This window comes from Mercenaria mercenaria, chromosome 17 (genome assembly GCF_021730395.1).
Source record: "Mercenaria mercenaria strain notata chromosome 17, MADL_Memer_1, whole genome shotgun sequence".
Taxonomy (NCBI): Eukaryota; Metazoa; Mollusca; class Bivalvia; order Venerida; family Veneridae; genus Mercenaria; species Mercenaria mercenaria.
In genome coordinates, this window is record NC_069377.1 from 30,255,354 (window position 1) to 30,266,696 (window position 11,343).

At 33.7% G+C, this 11,343-nt stretch overlaps 1 protein-coding gene across 1 annotated transcript; it reads left to right on the forward strand.

Moving 5' to 3' along the window:
* Positions 1-6,854: 6,854 nt before the first annotated feature.
* LOC128549947 (uncharacterized) lies at positions 6,855-7,651 on the forward strand. Its single transcript, XM_053527742.1, has 2 exons — positions 6,855-7,087; positions 7,426-7,651. The coding sequence occupies exons 1-2, from the start codon at positions 6,855-6,857 to the stop codon at positions 7,649-7,651; spliced, it is 459 nt and encodes a 152-aa protein (XP_053383717.1).
* The last annotated feature ends 3,692 nt before the right edge of the window (positions 7,652-11,343 follow it).

Below are 11,343 nucleotides of genomic sequence, written 5' to 3' on the forward strand. Positions count from 1 at the left end.
AGTTAGTATTTTAAGACTGGTTGGTTTTGGAATTTTTAAATTTGAATTGGTTGGCTTTGGATTTTTTTTAGAAGAGGTCAAGGGTCAGGTGGGGTCAGATTGTTTCAAAATCGGTAGTTTACACACTACTTACAAATATGAAGGAAGACATTTGAATCATTGTTATCAGTATTATGATATCATTGATTTGTTAAAACTTTAAAGTATTAATTCTAACATTCTTTCTTTACTCTTGTCAACCAAGAAATCATTCATTGCACATTCAATGTTCCTTTTTCATTTTGAATTATTGCATCTATCAGTTTAATTATACTAATATCAGTTTTTTAATTGCGATGTTCTTTTATCTGATGATTTCAATATTGTTGTCAATAATTACATTTTACATTGATTATGTATTTTTATGTAATGATATTCTGTATACATTAGTTATGTATAACTCCCTGCTAACATCCATACACTGATAATAGGGTTACAATTTTGGGCTGCCTTTCATGGAAAATGTTTTTATAATGGAATATTTATCTTGTTTTGTGTGATGTGAAGTATGCAGTTATTTCAATGAGAAATAAAGCATTTTGTTTTTGAGTTTAAGAAAAACATGTATTTTATTGAGATATTTATGTGCTTTTTAATAAATTATTCACTGTTGAAAAGCAGCACTGAACAAAAACTAAAAACCAAAATGAAATATTCAGGTACTTAATGTAATCTTTAGATTTAAACTGATGAAATTGCAAAAAGCTATCAAAAATTGAACAATATCAAGTGTTTAAAAACCAAAATTGTTAAGAAACCAATTACATAATGCTATTCAAAACTTATAGGAAGATACCGAGTGCCTTCTGAACGACACTTCAGAGTTGCTGTAAACATTTTGTAACAGACTTTACGAAGATCCTTTAGAAGCAAAGGACGCAACCAAGCAAATAAATAGCAAACTCAGTTGGATCAAGTCTGTTTATGAGAGGTAATGAAGTATGTAACACACCTTATGTCCCTCTAGCAATGGCTTAAGAGGAATCCTGTTTTTAACATGGTCCAAAAGGGCAAGAAAATCTAACAACACTGAAATCGAGTACGAGGAGACTTTTAATAAACATCACATGACACTTAAAGACTTTTTTGTGATAGCAAACATTTTTTAAAGATGATCCTTTGGAAGCATAACAACACATTCAAGCAAAATAACAGCTGATTTAATTTGATTGTGTCTTTTCGTTAGATTTAGTGAAATGTGAAATTGCCCTCACACCCCTAGCACTAGCTTAAACCGTGTTCTGTAATAGTAAAATTGTATGGATTAGTTAAAATCTGAATCTAAAATTAGATGAAATGTCTGAAAAATATGAACTGCACACAATTTGAGGCAGCAGTGTTACAAGAAAAATCACATCCTGTACGTCTTAATTAAGATGTGACTTACGATATTTTCACTTTAATGTTACCTAATATAGCATATTTGCTCTCTTGTTGGTTAGCTGTTATGAATAATATGTTGCTTTATAACATATTATTTATAAAATAGAAAGTAAGTGACAATAAATAGACTCTCGAAAATCACTTTATGTTTATGAATGACATTTGATTACACTTTGATTCAGAAGCAATTTGTATCATGCTCTCGAGTTTCTTGCTACAGTTTGAACTTTTGACAAAGACAGGCCATGACTTTGTCATAACCTTTTTAATTGATAATCTATTTGTTATGATTGATGCATAGCTTCTCTTAGTAGTGTTTCTATAATGTTCCGGTATATCCAGGGATATTCCATCACATAATACAATTTAGTATTTGTCTGTACAATTTAAGATATTAAAAAATATTTTGTACATTTTGTCATTCTTGTGAATGTTACAAAATGACAACAATAGTTTTCTTTATTTCATATCTATAAAGTTTTATATTTTTCTTATATCTTGATTTGGTAAATGTTTTAAATCTAGTGTTTACTTAAATACCTGCATATTTTCTTTTGTTTGTTAGTTTTAGTTTTAGTTTAGCACCGTTTTGCAACAGAAATTCAGTCATGTAATGTTGAGCAGTTAATCTAACAAGTGCCCTGGATTCTGTACCGGAACTTCTCAGTTCTCTACAGGCAAGTGCATATTTTAAGTTCTCCGTATTACACTTGTGTAATTTTATTGACATCAGACACAATATCTTTATTAAATCGTCATGGAGAGCAAAGGCCTCATCCAGATATCTGACTCAAGACCGTATGATTCGTCCTATCGAGCTAGGGTTGGTTTTGTATATGTTCTTATAATGCTACTATTTCTAAAATTAAAAAAAGAAAAAAACACTTCTTTTATAAAATTTGCTTTTTACTCACAGGACGACTGCACATATCAGCTGTATGATCATACTATTATGAACGCACAGATGGATATTGTATGTTCTATTGAATTTCCATCTAAAATTATAGTTACATGGATGTTGCAATATATATTTTAGGCAATTTCTGAAATAACAGAAGAAAACCTTCTTAAAAGTTACAACTAACAGTTTAAATAAATCAGTATGTGACAATTTTTCTTAAATATCTTTTTAAAAAGCAATGGTAGTGTTAACGTATTTTAAAGTGTGTTCCGGAAAAAAAATCACACTGTCTGACAAATAAAGAAGCATATGGTATTATTATAGTACACAATAAGTAATATTAATTATGTTTCTGGAATATTTTATAAATAATTGATGCAATACAACAAGGTCGTTGAAATGGTAACGTAACATGTGTAATGTATGTTACATTTTTATTCTTCCTTCAATAAAGTGTTAACTCTGTGTCTGCGAACATTATAGACCACATAAAAGATTGTTATTTCATTGATAACAACAAATTATATCATTTTATTCAGTTTTAGTGGTCTCAGAATTTTATTCGTTGTTTGTTACAATGGCTCATTTTATGCAAATAAGCTCAGCACATCAAGTTTTGAGTAAAATAATATACCATAAGAGTGACAAAATAATATATTAAAACACACCGAGAGACTTTAAGACCAGACCAAAGCTGTTTGGTACATTTAAATTGATTTGAAACTTAGAAAAAATTATTTTTTAACAAAATGTTCTCATTTTGCAACAATCTCATTAATATTCATGAATATACAAATTAGTTAATTAACATAAAAATGCCGTTCTTTAAAGGCCAGTGTCTTAGCTCCATTTTGATACCATTTTTATTGTTTTATCACTAACACTGACCAAGATATGATTGAATGATTGATTATCATCTATATGGTTGTCCTTTTCAAAATGAACGGTTGCCATGGAAACAGTGAAATCATATATAGTTCAAAAGAGTTTCTTTATATGAACATTGTTTCTTTTGAAAGAGTTGGTCCTACCGAACAATTTGGTCCCTGTGAAAAAAAGTCTAGTGGGGATGCACGGTAGACCTTATTGGCCCCCGTACTATAACACGACCCATTTGTTTTTCTATTAAACAAAGAAGGCTGAAAACTGTGTGTTATTATTCAACAATTCGTTTTTCTGCTGTCACAATTATTACGTCAAAGCGTTAGACGGCATAGGGGCGCGCTGGAAAAGAAACCAACAGAAATCAGGCACATATTTGATGGATATCGTCAAGGACGTACATAATAATCCTCAATAACGTATTAGAATTGAAATAATATATCTCAAACAGTGATTTGCTTATGAATAAATCCATTGTTTGTCGTTTAGATGCGTATTATTATATCACTCGGGCTGCTCCCTTGTGATATAATTCCTTCGCATCTAAACTCCAAACAATGATTTTATTCAATAACAAATCACTGTTTGGGATATATTATTTCTTAAATAAAGCATGGACTCGGTATACGGACAGGAAAATAATTTCATGATTTAATGGTTATCTGTGAGTAAAGACATCTAAACGACCATGTAGATCTCAATTATATATCCCATATGCTAATTTACTGTTGGAAGTTTCAGTAAAATCTACATTGTAGAAAATTTATTTCTGCTGACAGTTAATCAAAATTGTAATTTTCCCATAGACTTCCATTATGACAAGGCAGTCTGAAAGACAGCTAAATCCCCCGCCGCTGCTATGGATAGTGAAAGGGTAAAACTTTGATTTTAGCTGTGACCTTGACCTTGAACTGACATGGCTGACTCATGACATCTGCACAGCGTCTTGATGAGGTGATCATTTGACCCAAGTTTGATGAAAATCCTTCAAGGGGTTTAGGAGATACAGAGTGGACACACAATAGAAGGCTAAAACCTTCGACCCTTAGTTGTGACTTTGACCTTGAGCTGGCATGGTTGGCTCATAATTTCTGCATATCGTTTTGATGAGGTTATCATTTTACCCAAGTTTTATAAAATTCCTTCATGGGGTTTAGGAGATATAGAGCGGACACGAAATGGAAGGCTCAAACCTTTGACCTTCAGTTGTGACCTTGACCTTGAGCCGGCATGACTGACTCATGGGTTCTGCACATCGTCTTGATGAGGTGATCATTTGAACCAAGTTTGATAAAATTCCTTCAAGGGGTTTAGGAGATATAGAGCGGATACAAAATGGAAGGCTCGAACATTTGACCTTGAGTTGTGACCTTGACCTTGAGCCGACAAGGCTGTCCCATAGGTTCTGCACATCGTCTTGATGAGGTGATCATTTGACCCAAGTTTCATGAAAATCCTTCAAGGAATTTAGAAGATATAGAGCGGACACAAAATGGAAGGCTCAAAACCTTTGACCCTAAGTTGTGACCTTGACCTTGAGCCGGCATGACTGACAAATGGGTTCAGCACATCGTCTTGATGAGATGATCATTTGACCCAAGTTTTATAAAATTCCTTCAAGGGGTTTAGGAGATATAGAGCGGACACAAAATAGCAGGCTCAAATCTTTGACCTTGAGTTGTGACCTTGACCTTGAACCGACAGGGCTGACTCATGGGTTCTGCACATCATCTTGATGAGGTGATCATTTGACCCAAGTTTCATGAAAATCCTTCAAGGGGTTTAGGAGATATGGACCGGACACGATTTTGTTACGGACGGAAGGACGGACGGACGCAGACCATTCCTATCATCCCTCCGCCACGGCGGGGATTAAAAACTAAACTTACTTCAGATACACTCTTTTCAAATCAGTCTGGCAGAGAATCAAGCTAACGACCACATACTTTTATTTGAAGGGTTTTTTTTAAAATATATACTGAAGTTTTGAAAAATCAGACTTTCATAAAATTCTACATCGTATTTGATCCTAACGTGCAGAACTACTTAAGTATAGAATATAGAAAAAGCGTGCCGTCCATAATGGTCCTTGTCTCAGCCTCTGGCCCATATATACATTAAGTTTTTTTGTCTCTTTCTTTGGAGATGTTATCTCCACTTCGCGGCCATATATATGACAATAAATGCAATATCATTAGTTATAGCACTTCAAAAATATATTTTAGTATAATGTCCCTTGATTCTGTACAAGTACTAAGTTGTTTTCCTCTGCAAGTAACTGCCAGCTTCTCCACTTTAAATAGTGGTAGAGAAAAACTGATTTCAGACATAGTGTCTTCTAACAAACAATCACAGTCTGAATACATACACATTGTCCAGGTATTAAACTCACAACCCCACCATCCATAGAGCTGCGCTTTCCCTTTTGAGCTAAACAAACATTATTGATATTGATCAAAACTAAAGGGACTAGATGAATTGTTCAAAAGGTGACATAGATTTTATTGCATTTTGCGATCAAGGGATGCTACTCTGGAAATACTGATCAGACCTGGCAAATAATCAAACTTGGCCGATATAATGTACGTAATACACTGTAATATTCTCTCCTAATCTAGTTAAGGTTAACAAAAAGATGAAACTGCTGAGTTTTCACAATGTTATTGTTTTGATAAGACAATTAACATAGCTCTGGTCGAACTGGTCTTATATTACCCGCAATAGCAAACATAAAACGGACGGACTGCTATATATACTACTCAACAGGTACATTTTAACTACAGGATTTTTGAGGTGGGGTTGCGGGATTTTAGCGCCGTTTTATAACAGTAATTCTGTTATATAACGCTTGTTATATAACCTAACCAGTGATGCTACATTGTAGATTCATACAGTACTAATCTGTTTTCCGCATGTAACTGCCAACTTCTTCACATGAATTAGAGTCGGATACCGAAATGACTTCAGACACAATATTCACAATATGCGCCTTTCCCGATGATCGAATTTACCTGTGGTCCGTATACCCTCCCTAGCTAAGCGGGCGGGTTTTAATGATATGAAAGGTCTACAAAAATGGGGCTGGGGTAAAAAAAGGATGGACTCTTTAAAAGTTTGATTAAGCTTGTTTACACATTGCGGATGTTCTTATTCTTAAATTAAGTATTTACGTATACAGTGCATTTACTTCTACATACTTCAATAAATTAGCTAACCCTGCTTTTGTTATTTAGTCACTTTCCTTACAAATTTTGCATATAATTTGTGTTTCCACAACGCTAGTAAGGTATTTCAATTTTACTTGGCAGTGCAGTTAGTTTCTTCTTGTGATACACAGCCTTAACAGTATGCTGTTGTTGTTGAGTATTGCTTTTTGTATAAGCTAAATGTCATAAATGACTTTTTAGCATTGTTTCTTTCTCATTCATTAATTGGACATTTCAAATTTTTTAGAGGGAATGCAAAACGTAGCAAATTTACCTCCAGCGCTATTTAGAAAAACAAATATATTCCCCCGAACAGGAAATTTCAGGAAATGCAGAAGAACTGTTGAGAGTGAAGAAAAGAAATGTAGTATGCTGGTGATATGTCATCGTCTGCTAGTTAAAGGTCATCGTCTGCTGATAATTTGCAGTCGTCTGCTGGTTCTATGTCATTGTCTGCTGGTGATACGTCATCGTCTGCTTGTAATACGTTATTGTCTGCTGGTGATAGACCATCATCTGGTGGTAATATGCCATCTTCAGCTGGTGATACGTCACCACCTGCTGCTGAAATGTTACCATTTGCTGATCAAATGCCGTCGTCTTCTGGCACTTGGTTATCTTCAGCTGGCGATATGCCATCGTCTACTGATTGTTTGCCATTGTCTGCTGGTGATAGGTTATCGTCTGCTATTTACAATAGGTGATCGTCTGCTGCAGATACGTTATAGTCTGCTGGTGATATGCAGTCGTCTGCTTTTGCTGGTGATATACCATCGTCTTCTAGTGATGTACCAAAGTCTACTGGTGACAAGTCTGTTGTTAATAGGTCATCGTCTTTGGTGATATACCATTGTCTGCTGGTGATACACCGTCGTCTACTGATGATTAGTCTTCGTCTGCTATTGATAAGTCATCGTCTGCTGGTGATATGCCGTCATCTTCTGGCACTTGGTTATCATCTACTGGTGATGTGCTATCTTCTTCTGGTGATATATTATCGTCTGCTATTGATAGGGCATCGTCTGCTGGTGATATGCAGACTTCTGCTGGTGATATGCTGTCGTCTGCTGGTTATATATCATCGTCCGCTGATGATATATTTTCGTCTGCTGGTAATAAATCATTATCTGCTGTTGATAGGTCATCGTCTGCTGGTGAAATGCAGTCATCTGCTGGTGATATGTTGTCGTCTGCTGGTTATATTCTATCGTCTCTGGTGATATATTTCGTCTGCTGGTAATAAGTCATTGTCTGCTGTTGATAGGTCATCCTCTGCTGGTGAAAGGTCATCGTCTGTCTGTGTATGTCGTCCTCTGCTGGTGATATGTCATTGTTTGCTGATAATAGGTCATCGTCTGCTTGCTATTATATCCGGTGGTATGTCATCATCTGCTGGCGAAATTTCATCATCGACTGGTGGCAAGTTATCGTCTGCTGGTGACAGGTCAACAACTGCTAGTGACAAGTTATCGACTGCTGGTGTCATGTCATCATCCGCTTGTAATAGTCCATCGTCTGCTGATGACAGGCAGGCGCGTATCTGCCCATACGCACATATCATGATTAACATATTGTGTGGCTGAATACCAGGGTAGTGTCAAAAATAATCTGTTTCATATTATATTTTGCATGTTTTAATATTAAAATGGCAGACACTCTTGGATGCACATACCATTAAACATGGTTTAAAACCCTGTAAAATATCCATTGAAATAGGAAAACCCGTTAATTAACCCCATTTATTCTTGCATCACTTTATTTAACAGGTTTCACAATATTAATGGGTTACATGTTAAAATACCATTAAAACACCCATTTTTGACCATGAATCATGCCATTAAAAATATAGTTTGGTAGCTAAAATAATTAATGGCTTTGAAAAATTAGTGAAATTCTGTATATTTTGAATTTAACAGGATTATTCTTGGCCCTTAAATTTGATTTAATGTCCATAAAATGTTCAGGTTGTGTACAATTTCATTTAAGAGTAAACATAATGGCCCTTAACAGCAATGTAATGCCCATTAACTCCTACATTCTGTAAAGTGTGATTCGTATATATTCTCTTTTTGGTTTTTGGCTTGCTCTCCTATTGAATGCTTATAATTCCAGTCTCAAATTGTTCTAAAATGGACTTTAATCCCAATAAATACATACTACGTACACATCGTCTATAATATATCATGGCGTTATATTTAGTTGCATTCAAGTTATTTCCCCTTGATGCAGTTACGCCATTATTTTTTTCAAATGTTTGCCAAATTGTGTTCCTACAAAAATCGGATTTATTTCAATGAAAGTCGGATGAAAACGTATTAATTTATTTGATAACATCAATCTACAATATTTTGGTAAGGGTAATTACGTATTGATGCTTGCCACTTTTTCTGTTCTTTGTTTTTCTTGTCCACATAATCAGCATTTGTATAAGAAAATGGATGGGGAAAGGAATTTACATTATAAAATGTGTTCAGACTAGTTTAGATTTTCAAACTTTCAAATCCTTGAGTAGAAACTAAGGTTTATAGAGAAGTGAACAGTACACATAATTGTGAAGATTTACAGTCTGATTTAAATTCATTTGGGGCATGGGCAGATCAATCGCTTCTTCGTTTCAATGAATCAAAGAGTGTGGTATGCTTAATTGGAGATGGAAGAAGCTACTTGTGATGCGATCCCTCAAACATTTGCTCTTAGCTGTTTAAGTGCATGAACGTGAGCACAAAGTACTGAAGTAGAGCTAAATTGTGATAATCCTATCAATAAGACCTGACATAACATATTTTAACATTTTGACGTCTATCGGTTATGTCAGGTCTTATCGGATAGCCATTTATAACATGTAGTGAGAAGCGAACACACTTCATGTTGCCTTTATTCTTCAAATTACGAACAACATTACCGAATTCGAAGTGAAAGAACACTACTTACACCGAAAATAATCCTTTTTTCAACTGCATATGTGAATCATTACAAAATAAAAGTTACTTTTCATGTATAAATATCGAGTTGTTTCTTTCCACTGTATGTATCGCCGTGTGCAACATTGCCGGTCTATTCCGAATGTTGTGTAAACACAGTTATTTTTAGAATCAATTTTAGACGAAATATTTTCCCTGTTGATCACTTGGCAAATAGTTCACGTGGACAATTGTTTTTCGTCTAAGTTGATTCTAAATATATTATAACCTGCTGAATATGCTTGAAAAATGGCGGAATGTGTATTGAAAACTGTACACAATTGACATATATTGGATATAAGGGTTTTTAAAGGTAAATTTAAACGATATATTACTAGAATATGATAAATAACGGTAAGGCTAAACTGTTCAAACCTGCGTACATCGTATATTTTACGTTTGAGAAAATGCTACATTCTACATATTAGGGCCCTTTTAGACGTTACAATGCAGATTGAAAATTAAATGTTAAATAATAAAATAATGAATGTTGAAGGTAAAATGAGCATGTACACGTCTAATATTTTGGACTAAATTGTGATTGCCCATTGTGCGCTGACATTGTCATCAACAGTTGCTTTTTGAATACACCTGATGCCTAATGTCTGTACCAATAAAAACTTGGTCAGAATGTTTGTCAATAGTATAATGTTGAATAGTTAAAACTACCCACATTGTAACTTCATTTATTAAACTGGTACCTGTAAACCCTTCTCAGTACAACTCAATACAATACAATACAATATCCATTTATTTTCTCATTTCATATGAACATATGACAGAATAAAGATGCAATATAACAAATTTTTGTACGAGGCTGTTACAGGTGTTTACATTACAAAATAATTAGAGAAAAAAGAAGAAACATATATTCTTAGCATTTTACAAAACAGGACATATGTATAGATATTATTACATGTGTAGTAATACGTAGTTTAAATCAGTACGGCAAATATTAATATGAAGTTGATTATCTTAAGATGTCTAATTCTGATGGAAAATTTGATATACAATTGAAATATTATGAACCCATTAAAATTGAATCTGACATATTAAATGAGACCATTAATCAATTTTTTAAAAATTAACGGCCATTAACAGAGTATTAAAAGAATAATGGCCCTATTAGTTCTTACTAATTAATATGGAATTAAGGGGTACTTTTTAATGGCACATTAATTTCATGCCAATTAAAAATTTTCATGGAGTTTTAAGGAGCCTGTTAACTTATTATAATGGTTTATTTTAAGCAGCTTTTCATGGCCATCAAAGTCATTTTTAATGTATGGCATTAAAACCATGGTCATGAAAATCCCATTAAATAGTAACAAGTAATGGGTGAATTTTAATGGTGACCTGTTAAAACTCTGTTAAAAACGTTTGAAAAAATTAAAGGCCAATTTCATGACCCTTTTAATGGCATGTGCATCCGGTAGTGCGAGCCATAGTGTTTGACAGATATTTTTAATGGCTAATTTTTAAGAGGCAGAATCAGTGTTTGGGGAGAAATCTAGCTTCAAATAATTATTATTGCATTTTTGGATAATGGATTAATTAATTTTAAACCGCTACACGCATCTCTGGAAACTTTAATTCTAAGTTTAAGGTTTTTGTAAAGCCTTTTTATTTCAGAATATCAATAACATTAATATATGAATATTTGACCACAAAGAGAAGAACTTCTTTCAAAATCATATAGAATTATTAATCTGCTTTTATTTCAAAATATTATAGGTATACAAGTACATGTACTAAGAAGTATTTGACAATTTATTCTGAGTTTGACTAGTATTTAATCTATTTCTAATATAAAAGATAGTCAAATTTTAGTCCAGTGCCTATCATTTCTGCACAAAAGGGGCTATAACGACAGCAACAACTTTCAGACGAAAAAAAAGAAGATTTTCCTACCTTCCTATCCTCTTTTTTTGACAGCAGACCAGAAATGGACCTATTGTTTTTTTTTTGGTCT

Coding starts and splice junctions, on each gene's coding strand:
- LOC128549947 (XM_053527742.1), top strand. CDS start 6,855: ATGTCATTGTCTGCTGGTGATACGTCATCGTCTGCTTGTAATACGTTA. Junction 7,088..7,425: donor CCATTGTCTGCTGGTGATAG/GTTATCGTCTGC, acceptor TGCTATTGATAG/GGCATCGTCTGCTGGTGATA.